Genomic DNA, 23,765 nt, shown 5'->3' with positions numbered 1-23,765 from the left:
AAGAGTGGAGAGTGAGATCACAAAGCACTCAAATTCTAACATGTGAAATGGGAAGGAGAAACGAGGGCTGTCCATAGTTCTAAGGAAGATTGGAAAAAGACCGGCACAGATGGTATTGCCTCTGTGAAGGCACAACCTGACTGCATTTACAACACAAACAGGGGCGTGTCCTGAAGTTGTTTTTTAAAAAGATTGCAGCATCCTGCAGGGGGGAGTGACTTACGCTGAGGCTGACTGTGAGGGCTTCATGGATGTGGACCCACAGTCACCCACATTATGCGGCACTTTTGGTGATGCTGGGAGGGATGAGTCAGTGAGCTCTTCAATGTCCGAATGTGAGGAAGGAGGCTTGGTGGACTTTTTCTTCCCAAAGGCTTGTTTGAATGAGCTTCTCAGCTGAAAAGAGGACAGAAATTACCTTTCGTGTCTATTTGCATTTGGAGAATTTGGCTTTGGGGCGTTAGTTTGCAGGTGCCATCCTAGCCACTGCCTGGGGTCAGTATGTACAAGCAGAGTATTAACAGGTGCAGCACGGTATCTCTAGAAAAAAATGATACCGCGTTTTGTGTTTTGTTTTATTCTTATATTAATCCAGCGCAGCGCAAACACGGAAGGCTTTGAAATAGTGCAGGGTCAAGGGCATGGCTGTCAGAGCACTCATTTAAAACTAAGTACCTTGAAGGGATCTCCACTCCCAATGCTTCTCTCTTCAAGGCAATTTGTTTTAAATGGCCACTTTAGCGCTACAATCAAGTCATGTCCTGCTGACAGTATAAACTTAAAAAGCAAAATGAAATCAAATTCACCTAACACTTCATTAATTGTGATTTTCTATTCAAATTTTCAATTCCCGTACTATTCAAAACCAGAATTGTTATCCCCTACAGCTCTATTCAGAAAGTGGTTTTTACCTCTTCTCTTTAAAATTTGAGATTAAAATGAAAAGACACAAAGAAAAGACATACAAGGTAATCTGTTTTTAAAAGGTATAAAAAGCCTACTGCCAAAATGAATAGCATTCATGCCAAGATAGGGTATTTTTTATAGATGCATGCCAAATTGTCCACGGTTTATATTCACCTCACTTCCTCTAGAGTTCACCTTGCAGAAACATGAAAGAGTGTGGAATTACAAATCAAGGGAATGAAGGCTGATCAGTATTTTAAAATATTACCTGTATAAACATTTTTTTTTAAAACAAAAGAGATATTTCTTTCATTATTTATAGTAGGCACTCCAGCAAAATCCTCTGATAGTTATGTTCTGGATTTCATCAGTAGTTGCACTTATTCAAAAAACTACTTTGGTTTATGGTATTAAAAGAAATCCTTTACTGCATGGTTTTTAAACATTTTGCTGTGATAGCATCTTCCCTTCAGATTTTTTTTTTAGCAATTGCTTAATATCATCATAAATTCTATATCTAGCAAATGTAAAGCACTGTTCTATGAAAGTGCATCTCTGTATTTCTGCTATATTCTCTTTAAAAAAAAAAAAAAGAAAGAAAGAAAGCAGACCCTAATGTGGTTGATTTCTGAGGAGGTGAAGCTTTATCCACACTATGCCCTGTTGAAGTGAGAGGTGGGGAGGCTTTCAAGGTTTCTTCTTTCCTTTTTTTACAATTCATTTCTTCTCCTCTTCCTCCAACCCCACCATCAGTATCACCACCACACCACCATCTTTTCTTCTTCCTCATCCCCATAGTAAACTTCTGCCCTTTCATTTAGTAACAGATGTCATCTTATTTTTCCTTATAATGACTTTAAAAAGCCTGTATTAATTATCCTATATTTGTAGATGAGAAAACGTAGGCCCCCTCAAGTGAAGTTGCCTGCCTATGGTGCAAGTAGTAAGTGGCAGAGTTGAGATTCAAACCCAAGACTAGTCCTGACTAAAACATCCTCAGCACCATGCCACCCTACTTTTGGTGACGAGTACAGCATTCCAAGGGCCAGTTACTTGAAGGAGACTCTTTGTAAACTGCTACAGATTTCTAAAGCTCAAAAGAAAGAAAAAAAAAAACCTGACTCATTGTGCACTAACAAGCTTTTGAATGAGATGAATGACCAGGGCTTACCCAGTTTTTCTTTTTCTTTTTCTTGGAGTCAGCATCATTACCACTACCAATGCTGGAATGGCTTGTGGCACTGTTGATACTAGAAACACTTTCAGAGGAATGCTGTCTTCTGATGCGGAGATCTAGCAACAGACAGAGAGCATCACGTTAGCTCCTAAAGACTTTCACTATGAATGAATAAGACTTTGAGGCTTTCTGAGAGGAAGTCTGCTAATAAAAGTCAACATGGCTTTGTACAGATCATTTCAGTGCAGTTTTGGTTTTATAAGTTTATAAAGTACCACCTTATTTGCTTTAATGGGTTATCTGCATTAAGATTCATTGGGCATCTCATATAAGTTTGTAGCTCTGGTGGTTTAATGAGTTCCAAGTTTCATCCAAAAATGAAATGCTATGCTAGTGATTTCTACTGAATACCTGGATCAAGCAGATCTTCCAAAGTGATTTATTCCAAATGATTACTTCCGTGGAGTAAATGGAAACTCATAATAGCATGAGAATTAATTGTGTCTTTTTAATATTAGTGCTTTGAATAAAGCTACTGAAGCTAAATATATTAATTTTCCATTTCATAGAATCATACAATGATAGAGCCAAAACAAACCTTGGAAGTCATTTAAGCAATTCAATTCACAGATGATGAAATTGAAGTACAAAGAAGTAACTTGACCAAGGTCAAAGAGCCAGTGAGGGAAAGGTGCTCAAGAAAGCAACTGCATAGGCTGCATGTGTGAACTAAACAGAAAACATATTTAAGACAGTGCAATTCTTCCATCATAATTCCACCCGTGACTTGGAATAGTAATGACAGTAATAATAATAACACGTAATAATAAAGCTAGCTTTTACTATGTGTTTACTCTGCCCTGGGATTACCTAATTTCATTCTTTTTTTTTTCTTTTAAAGAATTTACTTAGAGAGAGAGAGCACAAGCAGGGGGAGCAGCAGAGGGAGAGGGAGAAGCAGACTCCCCACTGAGCAGGGAGCCTGACACGGGGCTCAATCCCAGGACCCTGAGACCATGACCCGAGCTGAAGTCAGATGCTTAACCTGACTGAGCCACCCAGGTGCCCCTTATCTAATTTCATTCTTAAAGCAAAGCGCTGACATAAGTTTAATTACTAAAAGTAATTTCATCAGAGTCACAAAGCTGAAACACAGAAGAGCCAATCTGACACCTAGACAGATTCTAACGTCTATTGTGCTAACTGCCATGTGATTCAGGCTTGCCATACTTCTCAAAAGCATGTAGTGCTTCTTTTTTTTTTTAATTTAATTTATTTATTCATGAGAGACAGAGACAGAGAGAGAGAGGCAGAGGGAGAAGCAGGCTCCCAAGGAGCAGGGAGCCCGATGCGGGATTCGATCCCAGGACCCTGGGATCATGAACTGAGCCGAAGGCAGACGCTTAACCATCTGAGCCACCCAGGTGCCCAGCATGTAGTGCTTCTTTAGTCACACAAGAGAATTTGGAAAAAAAAAAAAACATTTGATATTTAATCATGTTTTGAAGATAGCCACTTATTCCATACAATTTATTTATAGTTGTTGAAATTGAAGTTTTATCTACTTACAGTGAACTGAAATTGCTAGTGGAGACACTAAGAAATTATAAAATTGTTTTTAAGGTTAAATCTGCTTTAAGGCCAAACCTATTACTATATTTAATTGGCATCAATTAAGGTTTGCCAAGTAAAAAAATCTCAGTGGAACTTCTAAGATGTCAGAAATTACTATATAGCTTTCAAAAAGTTTCCATAGAAACAATAGTATAAAATCAAAGTCTTCCAGTTGACTGATTTATTTAATGTTACAACACCCCATGACAATGAAACTATAACTGTTACTTTCAAATATAATAAGTGACTATATGTGTGGGCATGTAATGCATGTATACAAATCTTTAACCTTATAGTCATATACATACGTATCAGTAAGTACCTTAATTTTTCCATTAAGATAATAACTATGCTGACAAATTTTATAGGAGGGAAAAAATAAAACTATTTTCAGAATCCATAGATTTTGGCTCTTAAAAGTACTTTAAAAATAATGATGAGAATATTTACTGTATTTATATGCCCAAAATATTACCAATGTCAAAACTTAAATCAAGGCATGTATTTATGTGTGCTATTTTGATTGAACTTTGATAAAGGAGCATAGTATCCCTTAATCAACGAATATGGAAGTTATATGAATAAAGAAGAATATGTTGGTATTTATTTGTGTTTTAAATTTCTGCTGCAGTTGGCTACAAGCTTTTGTGATCAAGATATATTATTTGTTAGGTTTTTCCCTAGTAATCAACTTTCACAAATAAAGCAATTGTACTGTGTTAAAGTACTCCAGAGTTTTTATTATACCCAGAAAAAATAAATTGCATTTGACTTTGATTAACCCTCAAAATTTAAGGAGATGGCTACGTTCTCATAATCATAAATCAAAAGTAGTCCTTAGAGGTATTATCTACCTTCAATTATGATGGCATTTACCAACAAAGATTAGCAAAGGAATGATTTCAATAATATCATGGAATGAAAGGAATGCATTTTACTCATCTCTAACAATTCCTTTCTAGTGCTTGTAAGTATTTGATTCAGTACATGTGGCATCATAGAGCTTAGTAAAGAATGGTTCACCAAATGGATATCAACAGTAGGAGTGAATGGAGAAGCTTATTTTAGAAGTCCGTTTTTCAGTTACGTGTTTGTTCATTCATTTCCTCTTCTGACCCTTGACACCAGCACTGCCCCAGTTCAAGCTATGACTATCACTGGCCTGCTTGACAGCAAGAATAGCTGTCCCACTTAACTCACCTTCAAACCATTCAATAGACAGTAGCTAGAGGATTCTCTTTAAAAGGAAATCATCATCGCTGCCTTACTTAGGACTCTTCAATAGATTCTCATTTTAAAAAGAAAGAAAACACTTCGACTCTTAAATAGGGCCCAAAAGTCCCTCAGTAATCTGGTCAGTACTTACCTCTCTAACCTGGTTCTACGTGTTGTACCTTTGCTCATTGTGTCAGTTCCATGAGGGCACTAGTCTATTTTCTATCTCAAGACTCTTCTAGAATATTCCTCTCTCAATATTTACCAGATGGGTTGATCATTATTCCTTGGAGCTCCCCTTAAATGTTGTTATCTGGGAAAGGCATTCCCTGACTATGAACCTCTAGGAGGTTGCCTGGAACTCTTGCTTTCTATGCCATCTATTTTGTCCATTTTATAACATAACTATTTTGGCATACATATTCAGCTACACCAATGATCACAACAATTGTTTATTTCCTGCTTTCCCACAAGACTAAATGCTTAATGGAAACAAAGATTATATCATTTTGTTCATTTTATGTATCCCTCCCACATTTCTGAGCAGAGGAGTTCCTTTTTTTCAGTTCCAGTAGGTATATGAGGCTACCTGTTGCCTATGATAAAAAGAATCCTTCCAGAAAGTTTTACTTGAGTGACTTGTACTGTGTTAAAGAAAGGATTAAGCCTTTTAAAATCCCTTCTGGACCTATTTACGACACAAAGATTTAGAACATAGGCTGCTTTATTATAGCTCTAAGATAAGCTTTAAATATGCAGTAATTTTCCATGTGGCATATAAATCAACTCTCCCACATGGAAAGTTGCTAAATTCTTAACAGAAGTAGCCCCTAGAGAACTAGTTTTTCCTTCAATTTAAGTATATCTCACTTTATATAATTTTTTCCTAAAATTTAAATTCAAGTATTTAAAAATTACATTTTTTAAAAATCAAAATTCAAATAAGCCCCTTTTGTGTGTAAGGCATCATCATAGCCACGTGGGTTGAAAAAACAAACCACCCTACCATTGATCAGAAAAGGCAGGCCTTAAATAAATTAAGGCACCAGAGTATACTACATATTTGGATAGAAGTACAGTTATTTCCAGAAAGATATCACAAGGGGACCTCATCCAGCTTAAGGGTCAAGGAGACATATTTAGGCCAACTCTTATAAGGTCTCAAAAAGTTTTTTTTTTTAAAGATTTTATTTATTTATTTGAGAGAGAGAGAATGAGAGAGAGAGAGCACGAGAGGGAAGAGGGTCAGAGGGAGAAGCAGGCTCCCTGCTGAGCAGGGAGTCCGATGCGGGACTCGATCCTGGGACTCCAGGATCATGACCTGAGCTGAAAGTAGTCGCTTAACCAACTGAGCCACCCAGGCGCCCTCAAAAAGTTTTTATGCTGAACAAACAAGGCAGAAAATTTTAAGTAGATATAACCAAAACATATAAAGAACTTTTAGAGAACTGGAAGAAATTCGGGGTAACTGAAATACACAACGTGACAAAAAAGCAGAGAATAAGGTCTAGAGCAGTGTCTAGCTAATAAGTGGCAGTCAATAAATATTTGCTGAATGAACAAAGCTGGTGAAGAGAGATTATGTCATGTTAAGAAGTTTGTATTTCATCCTAAAGGCAATGGGATACCTGTTGTTGACAATTGCTTTGGTTTCAGTGTGAAGAATCACTTATAAAGTGGTATAAGATGAAAGGCAGGAAGGATTTAGGAGTTTTTGGTCATAGTTCAGGGGAGAGATGAGGGATGGTGATAACAGGATGAGAGAAAAGGGAACAGATCCAAGAGATATTTAACAGTTGGAATCAAGAGAACTTGTTGATTTAATGAATGAGGAGAGGAGGATTTATGGATGACATCTAGATTTATGGCTATATGGAAGGATGGTGGTGTCATTCACTGAGGCAAAGAATACTGAAGGCAAAGCAGGCTAAGAGGGAAGATGACAGGTTCAAATTTGGAGATGTTGAATTTAGCATGACAAACAGACATCCAGAGATAACCAAATGGAGCTCTCTCTGGGGCAGCTAGATTTATAGATCTGTAACTCAAGATATGAGCAGGGCCTGGAGAGATATATTTGACAGTTATCAACACATAAATGATAATTATAGCCAGAGGATTAGATGAGTTTGTACAGACTTTTGGATAGGATGAAGAGAATCACAAAGTACCCAATCATAAAGGAAGCGAGTTGAGGACTGGGTTCTAAGAAATACCAACATTTAACAAATGGATACAAATGAGTGAACTTGCAAAAGAAACTTTGGAAGAGATTTCAAAGGAGCAGGAGAAAAACTAAGAGTGAGAATGTTACAAACATTAGAAGAAATGAATATGTCAGGTAGAATGGAAGGACATCAGTATCAAATGCTATCTACAAGTCAAATACAATATGAATTTTTAGTGTTGTACTGGATTTTGTGTCCAGAAAGTCATTATGGATCCTGGAGAGAACAGTTCTGGTTTGATGGTAAGAGAAGCCACCCTCCAGAGGTCTGAAGTGTGACTGGCTGCTGGAGACATTAAAAAGATTCCACAAAATGTTCCTAGGATTCACCAGGAAATGGGAAAGTACATGATAGGGCATTCAGGATTTAGAAAAGCATTTTTTTTTTTTTAAGCTGGTGAGGAGTTGAGCATATTGAATGCTGCTGAAAAGAGTTAGGACATGAATAATTAGAACCTATGCAAAGAAAAAAAGATGACATGACATGAATACAAAGCATTTCTTCAGTGGGAAGCTAAGGAGGGTGTGGTGGCAAATAAGATTATTTTATTATTGTTTAGAACTGATGAAGCATAGTAATAATGAAAAGCAGACTTTTAGTCCTTTTTCTTACTATTTTTAACATTTCTGTAAGAAGTGTACCTTTTTTACTGCCTCCACCCAGAATGAGCTCTTCCCCATACCTACTACTTGATACTTTACCATATCGATTACTTTGTTTACAGATCTGGATTTTCATACTCTTTACAGGGTGTGTTTTGCTTGAAGTCAGATGTGAATGTATTAAGTAACCTCCCCCACCCCCACTCTCACCAAATCAAATGGAGAAAAACGTGTGTACGACTATAGAAGCAAATTCCTTAAGGTTAATTAAAAAATTATTGATAAGGAAAGCTACTGTTCTTAAATTCTGGGATTCTGACTGCATTAAGGCCAAGTTATCCATTCTAAAAGGTAGTGCCACTGAGTAAAAGCAGCCTTTCTCTAATAAATAAAATAAAATAGGTACTTATTATATTGGACGAAAAATGGCAATATTTCTCAATATACCTTTGGGAGGGTGGTCTGGACCGTTCAGCGCTCCCTGAATAGCTGCCTGGGCAGCAGAGTTCTGGGCCTTCAGCATTTCAATGGTTTCTCTTAGTTCTATAAGTTCAGACTCCTGTGAAACAAACAGAATTTAGAAGTTTTAGTACCTAGAGAGAAAAGATAATCCACAATCCACAATCACATGGGTTTCATTTTATGTAGTGCTAACGTCCTGGGAGATTTGAATGCCGGACTGACCTTGTCAAGTCACATCTAATGACTTCTTATTTACCTAATGTAAGGAGAATTTTAGAAAAGTGTCTTGGTTATTCTCTTATAAATGGGATCTGAATAGTCTTTATTCCTTTCAAAGGGTGGCACCTAAAGCTGACCAGTGCAACATAAAGCAAGATATCACAGTGTACATTTTATACCACACTTACTAATACCGCCATGATTAGATCACAGAGTTAGCTAGCAGAATTGTACAGGTGCCTCACATTGCATTTACTGTTAGCCAGAAACCCTGAATTCTTATTGAATGAATGACTTCATATTTTGTCTCCTTTATTTTGCACTTGGGGAACCGCTTCTTTATATTCAAGTATAAAAGCAGGAACTCATCCCTACCTCACTCCTACTACATGTCATCTTATTAAATTCTGCTGGGTAAATCAAGGTCATCTTAGGTTCTGATACTTTTCATCCAGTAAGTTTGCTAGTATGGAGATCCAATTTTACCAAGCCAAAGCAACACAGGAATTTTTTTTAATTGAATGGAAATACATTCAATCTACAGTCCTTAAATAATACTAATTTATCAAAAAAAAAACCTTTTTTTTATGTGACCTTACACATCAAATTGTTATGAAACATCTATTTTCTTATTGAACTCACGGTAACTTTAAGATGTGTCCCAATGAACAAATAAATGATTTTTCACAGTTATCTAAGTGAATTGTTTTATCAGAAATGACTATGAGGAAGAATGAGGAAGATAGGATGTATGCGCTTCTCCAAAAAAGGAAGTAGAGTATTGTTTCAGCATGGGCAGTATTTCCCTCAGGAGCTCAAAAACAAGGAGCATCCAGAAGTCTTGGCAGTGTCGGCAACTCTAAAAATTAGAATTCTTGTCAGCCTCTTAGAGGGAGAATTCCTAGGGAATGTAATTGTCATTGAGCATTTTCTCTATCATCTTTGGCAGCAATCCAAAGAATCAGGCTCAGGTTCTTCACTCCATATTAAATAGTTTATTCCTACTCTCCATCTCCCAGAATATATTAAAAAGGTAAGATCAGGACAAGCACCTTTGGAGGAAACAGCTTCAGATATAAGAACATCCAGAGACTATTCTAACCTTAGGCACTTAAAAAAAAAAAAAAAACAAAAGAACCAAAAAATAAAAAAAACGGGCAACGCTAATTCAAATGACAACCAACTTTATAACTATTTTCATTGGATATCTGACATCTATCTAATAGATGACAGATATTTAAAAAAAATAATAAACCCTCTTACAGACTTCTAATAGTTTATAAGTCAAAGAATCTCATAATGAACAATTGGTAGCAACCTCCTAGATTCACAGCTGGATCTTCAAATATTTGACTGTAATTTAATTTGCATATATTTATCATGAAGGAAAAATAACATGTTTGTGGAAAATTTCCACTGCCATAATTCAAAATTCAGATCCAATTCATCATGATTTCTCAGTCTCTCCAAGTTCTATCTATAATTTTGTCCCTTGCTCAATTAGTAATAGATAAGTTTTCCAAAATTTGATATATTTCCCATTTAAAATAAATCTCCTAATAGATAAAATGTTTACTGAAATTCATTCTACCTTTACCAGAAAACTATTCACAAAAGGAACTCTATAGTGCATACTTAATGAATCATATAATTTAAATAGTAATTTTACAACATATAGACTGGAATACACATTAAATTTTAATTAAAATCAGATTTTCATCCTTGAATTTAAAAACAATAGTTCTTGTACTGTGGATTAACAAATTTGCTGAAATATGTGGCCTTAGGTTGAAAGAAGAAAAATGGAAATGAGGGATCTCATACAAAGGTCTAAAAAATACAGCTTAATTAGACTTATTTCAATGTCTAAACTTTAATCTCTTCTAGAGAAATCTCTTCTCAAAACTGTTTTTAGAAAGATTAGAAGTGGAATGCTCAGGGAATATTGTTTTTTCAGAAAACTACATTTAATATGAGATAGAAGAATGATTACTTCCAAAATTAAGTGTCTTTTTTTTTTTTTTAAAGATTATTTATTTGGGAGAGAGGGCACAAGTTGGGGGGGGAGGGCAGAGGGAGAGGGAGAAGCAGAATCCCCGCTGAGCAGGGAGCCCGATGTGGGGCTCGATCCCAGGACCCTGGGGATCATGACCTGAGTTGAAGGCAGACGCTCAAAAGACTGAGCCACCCGGGTGTCCCTAAAATTAAGTATCTTTAAAATAAACAACAGATATTAACAGGTTAGTTGTTATTCAGCATGGCACAATAGACCCAAAGGAAGAATAACTAGGTAACAAATACATTCATTATGTAAATTGAGAAAATCACGTGTATGAAAAAATTAGTTTAAGCCAAATTATATCAGTAGTTCTTCAGGGCAACTTTATAAGCAAGGGCCTATAAAATATTCCAGTGTCTTTAATTAAAAAGATAGTTAAATTTGACACTGATAATCTATCCAAACCTGAACTAGGTATCTCTTCATATCTGCAAAAATCCCTTCCTTCTTTCTTATTTCAGTTAATGAGATCCACCTTCCACATCACTCAAACTAGAGCTATCCCTTTCACTGAGTCTTCCCATATGATTTCTCCCTTTGCTTTAAGTATTTTTCTCACTATTAAAGGCCCTGGTGAAATGCCTATATGCTTGAAACCTCTTAGCTTTCCCTTCAGAAAAAAAGGACCCTTCTCTGTACTTCCAGATCATTTAATGCATTCAGCGTATTTAGTTGTTGTAGACTTTGTCTTTTCACTGAGATTTATGATCTCAGTAAATGTTGGGATGATTTTGTTCAAATGTTCTGGTCTATGTTAAACAGGTGTTTCTCCCCTTCAAAGAATAATGTAAAGCTTCAATTCTATGTATGTTTTAACAAGAGGGTGTTTAATCACCTTTGGTGCCATATTAAAACATCAGTGACTTTATTATTCATTATAAACAGAAAGTCTGGATATGGCTAAATCGGTGAAATCATTTCCTTTGGATGGCAACAAAGTCAGGTTTCCCTTTCTCTCTTTTCCAGCAGTAAGTATATAAAGATTAATATAAGCACTTTAAAATGAAAACTTGGCTGAGACATAGAAATTGTTTTATAATAGTTTTTTTCTAGTCTTCCTTTTTTTCTCCTTCATAATTACAGTTGGTGGTTCACATTTATTTTTAAACTATATTTTTCTTTTTCAAAAAAAGATTTATTTATTTATTTTAGAGAGAGAGAGCCCAAATGGGAGGGGCAGAGAGAAAGGGAGAGAGAATCCCAAGCAGACTCCAAGCTGAGCACAAAGCCCGAGGTGGGGCTCGATCTCACAACCCCAAGATCCTGATCTTGAGATCACGACCTGAGCCAAAACCAAGAGTCAGACCCTCAACTGACTCTGCCACCCAGGCTTCCCTTAAGCTATATTTTTCTAAGGTGACTATAATGCTTAGAAATTGCAATGCTGCTTCCAAGTACAACTATGAAATCCTCCTTTTTTTTGGCTATGGTGGGGAATGTGGATCAGAAATATAATTAGAAGCGAGTTCTAGAAATAGCCAAATATAAAACTGTTTGATACTCTGAAATATTTTCATTTAGTTTCTTTATTTTGAAGGTGACCAAATAGAAGATACTTCAGTTCTGAGACTGTTCAACTTTCAGAAAAAAACCTGGAAAATGTATATGCCATCAAGATATGGACTGAAAGCCTCTTCTAACTCAGTAGTTTCCAGTTTCCATTGTCTTCATTATATACCAAAGAGAAGATGGCGGCTAGGACAATTCTGTACAGGATCTTGGGACTAGACGATCAGATCATACTTTGTTGATATTTTCTCACTTTTCGAAAGTGGGAACCAAACTAAAATTGCATTCACCTTCAGTAAGCTATTCAAGATAATGATGCCCCAAACACCTGCTGATCATGTTAAGATTCCAGTTTTCCATGAGAGTTTCTCATTAAAAGAAGCTGGATGGAGTCAATATCTTTTCTAACTGCTTTGTACATGTCTCCGAAGCTAAACAAGTCATCAAGGTCCGACTTGGAATGCTTCAAAATGAGATGATCAAATACTTTGTTGTAATACTGGCCCTGCTTGGTGTCCTTTCCAACCTAATTTCCTAACTGCATCTGACCTCTTTCCAAATTTCTCCTGGACACAGGCCTTGCTGAAAATTCTACAAGCTTGGCAATAAATCTCATCAACCAACTTGACCTTCTAGGCAAGACTCTTAAAAATTTGCACTGAACCTGCTTTTGCTTCCTTACACTGACACTCAGTTAAACTTACACTATCTAGCTGTAGTTAATTTGAACATGTTCTACTCCCCACGATTATGTGTGTGCCTTGAAATCTTGTAAATTTTTCTAGTGAAAGAACCCAACCAGCCCTGATTCTAACAAAATGCGCTAAATTCCTCTAATCCCAGTAGTGCAAGTAACTTGATTCCATGAATAACATGGATTCAAATTATCCTATGCTCCAAAAGCCTAGTGAATGTATTTTCTGACTCTAATGATAAATTTTTAGTGAGTGAAAATTTACTCACTAATTAAGTCTTAATTCTCTCAAAGAATCTTGGTGGAGAAGTGCTAATAAAGGGACAAGGACCATAAATCCAGGTAAACTTCTTGATCAGACTATGTCACTGTCACAATCTGTAATGCCTTAGGTTGGGTACAGGGCAATACCTAGAGACAATTCCACTCTCCAGCCAGCAAGCATTCGTGACAATTATCTTAATTTTTCCTACTTATAGACTTACTATTATGTAACATGTAGCATTCCCCGTGGCTACTGAGGATGCTGTTAAACTATCAGGAAGTGTGGCTGGATTGATCTTCATTAACTAACTTTTATCATGTTAGTCTAGAGTCAAAAGCCTTGGAACAGCTCCTTGTTTGTCATGGATCAGATTCCTTAGACATCTTTCTAGGCTTAGTTCCACATTTCTCTCCACATCCCTTCTTTTTCCCTTAATGTCTCCCTTAATTTCCCTCCTTGCTGTTCACGCTCATGGTGCCCTTTCTTCTACAACACATAGTCCCCCATTTTCCTGGAATTAATCTTTATCCTCCTCTTAGAACCTAAAGGGGCTCCCCCATAACACCCCTACTCTGGAACCTAAGTGAAGATGCAGGGGTCCCCTATGAGTACGCTGAGGACACTATACTATTATATTTCCAACAGCACCCCAAATTTTCTGCCTCCTGAGTGATTCATATACATCTTTCTTTCTCACCAGGCTATAAGGGTATAAAAGCAGTGTTTTGGCAAGACAATCAGGATTCTAGGGACGGCATCTGGGAACAAGGAAATATTTTAAGACACTATTCAAGGAAGTGGGCTTGGGCTATAAATCAAACTAACATTTTGATACAGTTTTCGGACTATTAATGCCATATGATTGTTGAAAATCATACTTTGAAGCTAGAAGAAGCCCGAAGACTTGGAATTGAGTCCTAGTTTCATTAACAGTTCTTAAGTATGTAGCCAAGAACATGAAACCATCTTGGCTTTTGCTGCTTCATGTGTTAGCATCCCACCTTGCCTCCCAACATCCTCCCTCTTAACATTTTCAGTGGTGCTTATCTTCACCTGAAATCCTGTACTTTTATCATAATCTGTCACTTACTGGAATATAAACTCTATTTTATATTATAACCAGTTATAAACTAGGATATAAACAGCATGTGTATATATATAAATAATTCATCCATATATGTAGTATATATAACTTTATATATACTACATATATATACATATTTCACTGCTGAATTCTCAGTAGCTAGGGCAGTCTTTCATACACAGTAGAAATTCAATATAACTTTGGTGAATGATTAAATGGACAAATGAGCCTTGGAACTCCAAGAACAGAGTTTCAAAACCTCTGCTCTATATGCACTAATCTTTTTCCCAGGATTGTTGGATCACCAGAGAGCAATATATCCTTTTATCTCAGCTCCCTGAAGAAATGACTTCACTGAAATATGATTAAATGTTATGCCCTCAGCTTTTAGAGAAATGTCTATTTGAACAGCTATTTTGTCTTTTGTTATTTCATGACCCCAATTTAAGAAACTTTACAATAAATTTGTCCTTGAATTCAGTGCCAAAAAGTTTGTCTCTCCGATCTAAATTATGCTCTTCTGGTCAGAAAATGAGAACTAGACATGCCAAGCAATCTCCCTTTGTGCCTTAGCTTCCTTGACATTCAATTCTATTCAGTGCTTTGTGGTAGAAATTACATAGGCTCAGGCATCTTATTATATACATTCCTCTACTTGTTTTTACTAGATTCTGTTATTGAATTGTGCCATATCATATTGCAATTAATTTTATGATTCCCAAAGCCACCTTGGAAATATGCAAGTTATAAATCTCAGATTAATAAAATAAACTAACATTGTTTGTGCATATGGCTCGCAATGAGACAAACAATCACTTTATTTTCAGTTAAAAAATGGCAAGGCAATTTCAGACACCATGATATCTTCTGAGAAAATTTTATAATTTTGGCAATCTTCCTTTATGGTTAATGTGCACACAGTTATAAAATTCTGTGTATTATGCAGATGTATTTAAAAACATTCAGGCATTATTCATAGGCATTATAAATTAACAAATGCATAGTTTTCCAATTTCTATGAGAAGTTTTATTTATAAATATAAAAAAAGTGAAGGAAATATGGGATGGTAAAAAACATTAATTTTGATTTCTTAAAGATAGTGAGACTTAAGTACTAACCATGATTTCTAGCAATATGCCTGGCTCATGGCCAATGATGAATTTGGTTTATCCTATGTTTTTTTAAGGGAAAAAAGGAGATAAATGTAAAGAAAGGTAACAATTTTTTTGACTATCCACTGTATGTGGCCTCATATTATATCTTCCTTATTCCTCAGAGTGATTCTACAAGGTAGTTATTATAAACCTGACTTTTAAAATGATGAATGTGAGGGTCAGCAAAAGAAGATTCCACAGCTCTTAAGAGGTTCCCCGAGATTCATACTCAAGCTTCCCGGGCTCTAACATTCATATTCTTTCCCAGTTGGCTGCCCTCAAAGACCTCGTCATCCTGTTTGCTGAGCTCTTAGGCTACATAGTGAAGTGGTAAACTGGACTACCTCTCTCTCCCCCTTAAAAAAAGATGAAGATAAAATTCCTGTGCTCAAAAGGTGTTTGTCATCTTCCCTTACAGAACAGGTTTGACAGGGATGGATAGTGTTCTCTTTCATAAGCAGGGGAAATCTTTGAAATAGGAGAATGAAAGATAAGGGCAAATAAAATACAGTTTACTAATTACACCAGGCTATTATAGGAATATTTTATTTTCTCTTGAGTTTAATTGGTCTGTTCATTCTGGTTTTTTTTTTTTTTATTTAAAAAATGGTAAACTGACCAATGGTAACATATGCTAGTTCTGTAAAGCTAATGACATACTTTACAGAACTGAAGACAAAACTGAAGCCATCTCTCAGGACAGATATGGGTATTGATTCTGAAAATATCCAAAGCTTTTTAGATTTTGGATCTCTTTGGAAATTAGATGAAAACTGTGGACATCTGCTCATATTATGCACATATGCAGTTTTTACAAATGTTTCCATACAGTTTTAGAGACTTCATCTGTCTCTAACACCCATCCAAGGACTCAGGTTAGGGTCACCAAAATAATGGCAGAGAGGTGAGTTACTGGTCATCCCACGGAAAGTGTCCAGATTCTTTCTCGGCAACACGAACCTTTTGGATATGTTTGTCTCATGAACTAAATTCTCTGTTTCTTTCTTTTTAGAATTCCTTCTCCCCCTCCATAAAACCTTTCAGGTTTATTTTAAAGTTTGTGATATGAATTAACTTGACTTTTCAAAGACAGCATCCCCAGATGCCAACTAATCCCCATTACTCCAAAAGGACACAAATCTTCACTTAGCATTCTGGATTTCTAAACTTCAGTTCAGGATCAGTGTTTCAGTCTCTTGTCCCACAGATGCTGTAATGTGAGCCCCTTGCTTTGTAGAGTCCTTGCATCGCCTCCAGACTTTCTCCATGGGTATCTCCACTTACAGCCATGGTCTATATCTGGGCTTACAGACCATGCATTTGTGAGAATTCTTGTCAGAGTGCAATTCTTGTCAACTGCATAACAAGTTGTTCCTAGAATATTCTAATTCTTCTCCTATACAACTGTTTCTCTTCCTTAACATTTGGTATTCTTTTAATAGGTCCAACCACGAGTAAAATAATAGACTGCCTGGAAAGAACTTCATGTGTGTGTGTGTGTGTGTGTGTGTGTGTCCTACTATGGATTAATCTGAATCATATGTCTTTAGAAATTAAAATCTGAAAAGAAAAAGTATTATCTTGTCATTTTCCAATTTAGTATGGAATGGATCCTCTGCCGCATTATGTTGAAGGAGCTGTATCTCATGCATTGTTTAAACATCCTATGCAACTTGCTGTCTTATTTCAAGCCCCCATGGCAATTCTTGGACATACCTTCTGTTCTGCTGTCATGGTTAGACTTTGCAGTCGGCCAGTCATATTCCCTAAACTCTTTTCAAAAGCTGCTACGAGGTGAGCCTGTGAACAAAAATGGAAGGAACACATTTTAAATGTCAGAACCTTATATGGATGGATAAAAACTCTTGATTTTATAAAATGCTTAATTTCAGGTATTCTAACTCTTTAAATACTATGACCACCATGGTTAGCTTTCAATGATGACTCTCCTTTAACATAAATCTTTGTTTATGTCATTTCTCATAACATAATAAAATAAAATTTAAAAAAATAATAAAAATAAACCAGTTTAAATTCAGCGCTTCTGTCTTTTGACATTTAATGTGAGTTCAACTTCTGAAAAGGGATGGTATTTTGCAAATAATAACACCTTCTGACTTGCGTATCACAGAGGATTTGACACCCAAAATACTGAATAAAGTTCTGAGTTGCCAAGTTTTTAGACTTAGAGCTCAAGAGGAGGTCACTGCCATAGTCAATGGACAAATGTTTCTCATTTTTATACCTGCATGATGACCTTTGGAGATATTGTTAGTTCCTTCATTGTAATGATACTCTCCTTCAAGTGTCAGACATCTGCTGACAGCTAACACATTATCCTTCCTTTTTTTGTGCATACAAAAAATGGAGTCAGAAAGAGTTGTCTTCACTTTCCAAACTCCTTTCAATAATAGGGCTTTTATTTCTACTCTATTCCCTTCAACTAAGGAAGTGCAGGGAGGCCAGCTAGAAATAATATTCAGTCATATTTTATTTAAGTTTTCATGGCTTTTGGATTTTATTTTAAATCTCAGGGAATTATACATATCACAGTATAAAACCCTAACTCTTATGATTAAGAAGTATTTGACAATCTTACAGCTCTAGAATAGGCCAGTTTCTGTTGGCATGCCATTATCCAACAGCTTCACCCACAGAATATTAAGCATGGAGAGGTGTTCAATCTCTCAACAGTTGCTTGAGGAGAACCACAGATATGTTATGTTAAACCGATGGAATTTTACTGTGCCCTTCCGAAGATACAATAATAGAACATTTTACAACCTACATCCATAATAAACTATGTGTGGGGGGAAATGTGGCAATCCTTGGCAAAGATTAATTTTTTGAGAGAAGGGAGTAAAAGGACTTATTAAAATATATCACCTTGTAACTCTAGCAGAGCTGAAAGGCCAAGGTAACTATTATCAGATAGATGGCAGGAATCCAAAGAATTAGGGCACTGGAAATTTATTCCATTATTGATAATAGCAAGAAGTTTATTGCATTATTGGTAACAGCTAGAATGTACAAGTCCCTTCCGATAGTATCACAATATAAAGGTGTCTCTGTTCCTAGCACTGAGCTTATCTTGTGCTCCCTTCCTTTTCCCAACACAATATAATTTGTGGAGAATACTTCTATTAATCTTCAGTCCACCAGTACAAATCTTCATTTTTTCCCCACTCCCTCTTGCCTCTATCTCCCTCCCCCACCAACTCTCTCTCTCTCTCTCTCTCTCTCTCACACACACACACACACACACACACACACACACACACAACTTTGAGAATTATACTCCAAGGTTAGTTAGCAGATTTAATAGGATAAATAACACTCTTTTAAAAAAAAGGAATAGTATTTTATAGTTTAAAATGTTTTCAATGACAAGGAATATCCTTGCATCAGACTTAATATATCAGAAATTAGCACAAGGTTATGTTCCATTTTCTCTCATACATAACTTTTTATTGTAAAAAAAATTTTAAGTGAACAAAACCATATTAAACCATATTAACCATACTAAAAGTGAACAAAATGAAAATTCATAGCTCGCTGGTTTCTCACATAGTGAACGTTCATACACTCACCAGCCAAGTCAAGAAGTAGGACAATTGCAGATCCTAGAAGTTCTCCCTGACCTTTCTCCTATTACTGTCCTCCCTCCCTTCTCCCAGAATGACCACTAGTATTGTAACATTTATGGTAATTATCTTCTCGCTTCTCTTTATAGTTATACCACTAAGCTTGCATCCCTAAACACTATGTCTTAGCTTTGTCTATTTTTTAAACTATCAGAGTGGAATCATATGGCACAATTTTTTTTGTGACTGTTTTCTTTTTCTTAACATTGTGTTTCTGAGATTCACCCATGTAGGGTGTCACAGGAGTTAGATTTTGCAGGAATGCATTGCTCTATGTGATTTATAATATGTTTGCCTATGATTGACCATTTGTGCTGATTCCAGTTTAGGTTATTAACAATAATCCTGCTATGACTATATTATGGGTTACTAAATCCTAAAATAAAATTACTCATTTTCTTTTAGAATAGTGAAAATTCTGGCCGGAAACCACTGTTAATATTTACTAAAAGAAATGCAAAATTCTACTCAATATTGCAATTTTAACTCCCAAATAACTACAAGGCTTACTTATCGGATATATAAGCTTGAATGTATAAACTTGGAAGAAAATTTTACTTTACTTTCTATGCATATTTTCTTAGTTAAACAGGAGTTCAAACATGACAAAGAAAGTAGGAATGTGAACTTGTCGAATAAATATACTGCCTGTATTTTGTAGCTACTAGTTAATACAAAATGTTCACTATAAGAATGTCAGTTTTCAATCTTTGGAACATTGCTGTTCATTAATTATTCATAAGAAAATGTATAACTGGTTACCAAAGAACATTTTGATTCGCATTGTTCTCCATGAAAAATATGTTAGAAGTATGTTAGTGAAATACTGCTTTAAATTTATGTGGCCTTGGCTAGGTTATCAGATTAACTTTGTTATTTTGAAGGTAATACAAGGTTAAATTTCTCACCAATTGGATTAATAGAAAGGTAGTCCAAGAAACCAATAACAGAAACCATTCCTACCAGTGATGATCTTTGTCACCTCAACGGAGAGAAAATGGAAAGTAAAACCAATTGAGTACAGGACAATAGACCTTATCTGAGAAACTTAATAAAATGATGACTTTTTTTAAATTGTGGATTTTTAGGGGGACTACTGATCATGGTTTACTTGGTTCTGACTTTTCTCTTAGCAGCTGCATAATTTTCAAACCACAGTAAAATTGTGTCAATATGATAATTAATACTCCCTGACCTGTGTTAGGTGCAGTTTGCCAAGGGAATAAAATAGACATGGCTAGATATTAGTTAAGGGAAGGTATTTCTAGTACATATTGTCTTTAGTTTTGGAATTCTATAATATAATCTGAATCTTTACATAAACAGAATTACTGTGCTGCTAAATAGTAAGATGAAAGATTATGAAAAATGCCTGCATTGTATTCATTCACCCAGAATTTAGTGACAGTCCATCAACCAAAAAAAAAATACATAGATTTATATGGAGATGTATATAAATGTGACTTTACATTTGAAAATCAATAGACGAACTGAAAATGATTCTGAAATTATCATAAGGTTTCACATTATTTTTACACATTATGAAATTGTTCCTTCAATGTTTGTCATTGTTAATATGTGCAAAATTGTTTTCTGTGAAAGGAGATACAGAAAAGTAAGAGTAACTGCCAGAATACATAAAAATATTAAATAGAGCAATAAAATAGGACACAATCCTAAACAAAATAACACCCGACAGATTTTTGGCTAAAAGACCTATATGCTGAAAGGCAAAAAAAAGGACCCTTTGTGACATATTTATTCAGTGGTATCTTTGAAAAATGGAAATAATAACTAGTCTTAGTACCCATTTCTTTTTTTTTCTTTTTTTTTTCTTAGTACCCATTTCTAAATACATAAGAACTGAGACTCGTAAACAAAATATATTAGAACACAAACAAATGCTCCCCACCTGACTTGGCTGTAGGAAGGTGTGGGTGAGAGGCTAGAGGGCACCTGGCTGACTGCATGATATGACCATACATTTGCAGATGCTTGCTTGGAGGGCTCCTCTTTTCTTCCTCTTCATAGGTGGGGTACTGGTCCAGGGAAGGTCAGACAGCAGTATATGCCAACATACCCTCTCTCCTTTCTAAAGACATCCTAGTAGAAAGTGCTTTACAGAGAGTCCTTCCAGGGCTTTCTGCAGCTCTGATCAGAGAACTTCACAAGTGAATGGGAAGACTCAGTGCACATTCTACTGAATGCAGGTTTACTCTGCCAGTCAAATGAGGAGTGAGTTGGTTGGGCACCTTTCTAATTTACCGCTGTTCCTTTTTTTTTTTTTTTTTTTTTAGCTCTATTTATTTATTAGAGAGAGAGAGAGAGAGAGAGAGAGAGAGAAAGTGGGGGAGGGGCATAGGGAGAGGGAAAGAGAGAATCTCAAGCAGATTCCACACTGAGCACAGAGTCCAACATGGGGCTCCATCTCACAACCCTGAGATCAAGACCTGAGCCAAAACCACAAGTCAGATGCTTAACCAACTGAGCCACCCAGGCACCCCACTGCTGCCCCTTTTAACAAAGTGGGAACAAAGCATTTTAATAGAGAAGCAGGTAAGTTTCAAATTTAAAAATTAAAACATGGATTACTGTGTTGACTCTATAAATATAATTATGCCAGGCCCAAACACAGATCAATTGACAGATCAGTTACCAAAAAAACCCAAAAAAACAAATTAAGGAAAATCATTTTAGTCCTGAGAGAATGATTAAAATATTGAGTAAAAAATGAATATCTAGACACTTAAATGATCATTAAATAAAAAAAAACAGTTAATGATATTTTCTACAGAGCCAAATCCTCTGTAATTCATCCTTATAAAAATCATGGATCTTTTACTACTTCACTTCTATACAACAATGCTCACTGTAGTGATCTTATTTAACCAAGAGGTAGAAAGTTTACTTTTGGTCTAAAGAAACTAAAAAAATACAAGGTTCATCTCTATTTCCAAATAGTATTACAAGATTAAAAATAATTTTTGACTTCTATTAAAGAGTTCTGTACAGGGGCGCCTGGGTGGCTCAGTCGGTTAAATGGCTGCCTTCAGCTCAAGTCATGATTCCAGGGTCCTGGGATCCAGGCCTCTGCATGGGGCTCCCTGCTCAGCGGGGGGCCTGCTTCTCCCTCTCCCACTCCCCCTGCTTGTGCTCTCTCTCTCTCTCTACCAAACAAATAAAATCTTAAAAAAAAAGAGTTCTGTACAGATATAATTTTATTCAGTCTTATGATTAATTTAATTTCTGTACACGTATATTACAATATATGTATATATTACACACATCAACAGATATTAACAAGCATCTGAATTTGTTAATTTGAATATCTGAACATATTCTCTGAATGAAATTTAAATGCAGTATTTTTTAGAACCAAGAAAAAATAAAATATTAATTAAAAATTACTTTGATGACTCATTATGCTCTATGGGATCTAAAGTGACATTATAAACCAAATGCTAAAGACAGTAAGTTCAAGATAATTTGCAGTTAATAGGTAACTTATGAGTAATTCAAATTTCTAAATGTATAAAGGAGATTATATGTTTAAAAATACAAATTGACATAGATATACAAGACTGCTGAGTAGTAATCCATGATAGAGAACTACCATAGTTTTTTTTTCTTTTTTCTTTTTTTTATTATTATGTTATGTTAATCACCATACATTACATCATTAGTTTTTGATGTAGTGTTCCATGATTCATTGTTTGCATATAAGAACATAGTTTATTTTATCCAATGACCTATGAAGGGATATTTGGTTGTTCGCAATGTTTTAAAAATAAAGTTGCTATGTACAATTTTTTGTATGGCTCTTAGGTGATTTCAGATTTAAAAATGCATTATGAAGTAAAAAAGCATGCAAAATAGGATATAATTTAGACTCCTATCCTTGTGCAAAAGACACTACTAAGGATAACAAAGATGTGGCTAGGGGAAGCTGGGGACATTTGGACATTTTCTCTAAGATCAGCACTTTTTAAACAAAATCATCTATTTGACATTAGTTCCTCTAATTCTGTATTCATTCCATTTTTCATTATTGTTCCTTGAGGAGACATTATAGATGCTTTTTTCCTAATAGCCCCCTTCCTCCATGACATCTTAATACCATAGATACATTGGATACCTGCTTATGTATTCTATGTAAAACTGTGGTTTATGCATAAAAAGAGTAAGTTTTCTCACCACAAAAACCAATTTTCAACCTCTGGTGGTCATATCAACACTCCGCTGAGAACACATGAGCCAAAGTCATGAAAACACGTCAGTGAAAATCAGTGTGGCATGCATGATTGGAGCAGAAGTAGTAGGTAGCCAATGACTGACACCTTTAAAAAATTTTTGCTCCAACAATGGCACAGAGTCAAATTTCAGGACTGCTCCCTTATGTTATAATTTGGTTGCTCCTCTGCGTGTGTGTGTGTGTGTGTGTGTGTGTGTGTGTGTGTGTGTATGTGTACAAGCCTTTGCAAGTGTGTACATGCCTATATGTATTCATGGCTATAAAAAAGATCAATGTTGAAAGGAAATATAAGAAACCAACAATTGAACACTACACAGCCATAAAAAAGGATGAGATTGTGCCTTTTGAGACAACATAGATGGACCTTGAGGTATTATGCTAAGTGAAATACAAATGAGAGAAAAGAGAAAGACAAATGGCATATGATTCTACTCATAAATGAAATCTGAAAAAAATGAACAAGCAAAAAGCAGAACCAGAACTATAAATACAGAGAACAAGTTGATGGGGGCCAGAGGGGAAGGGGTTGGGGGGCTGGGCAAATAGGTGAATGGGAGAGGGAGACACGGGCCTCCGGTTACGGATGAGTAAGTCACAGGAATAAAAAACAGCGTGAGGAAGTCAGTGATTAGTGAGGTAATGGGACAGAGGATAGCAACTCTTGCAGCGAACGTAGCATA

The 23,765-nt window shown here is 35.8% G+C and overlaps 1 protein-coding gene across 3 annotated transcripts in view; it reads right to left on the bottom strand.

Moving 5' to 3' along the window:
• The window catches only part of NAV3 (neuron navigator 3), a 346,824-nt gene that overhangs the window by 35,539 nt on the left and 287,520 nt on the right, over positions 1 to 23,765 (bottom strand). For 2 of the 3 annotated variants that reach the window (XM_028105477.1, XM_028105478.1), the window contains exons 23-27: positions 16,906 to 16,989; positions 8,190 to 8,301; positions 2,078 to 2,199; positions 1,081 to 1,101; positions 224 to 396 (exon numbers count right to left, since the gene is read on the bottom strand). In XM_028105477.1, the coding sequence (XP_027961278.1) occupies positions 224 to 396; positions 1,081 to 1,101; positions 2,078 to 2,199; positions 8,190 to 8,301; positions 16,906 to 16,989 (512 nt within the window). The remainder of the gene's footprint in view (positions 1 to 223; positions 397 to 1,080; positions 1,102 to 2,077; positions 2,200 to 8,189; positions 8,302 to 16,905; positions 16,990 to 23,765) is intronic. The other variant, XM_088025643.1, reaches the window with a different exon arrangement.

This window comes from Eumetopias jubatus, unplaced genomic scaffold (genome assembly GCF_037043125.1).
Source record: "Eumetopias jubatus isolate StellerSeaLion01/CBP00866 unplaced genomic scaffold, mEumJub1_p1.0 scaffold_8, whole genome shotgun sequence".
Taxonomy (NCBI): Eukaryota; Metazoa; Chordata; class Mammalia; order Carnivora; family Otariidae; genus Eumetopias; species Eumetopias jubatus.
This window is presented reverse-complemented; position numbering and strand designations above follow the sequence as displayed.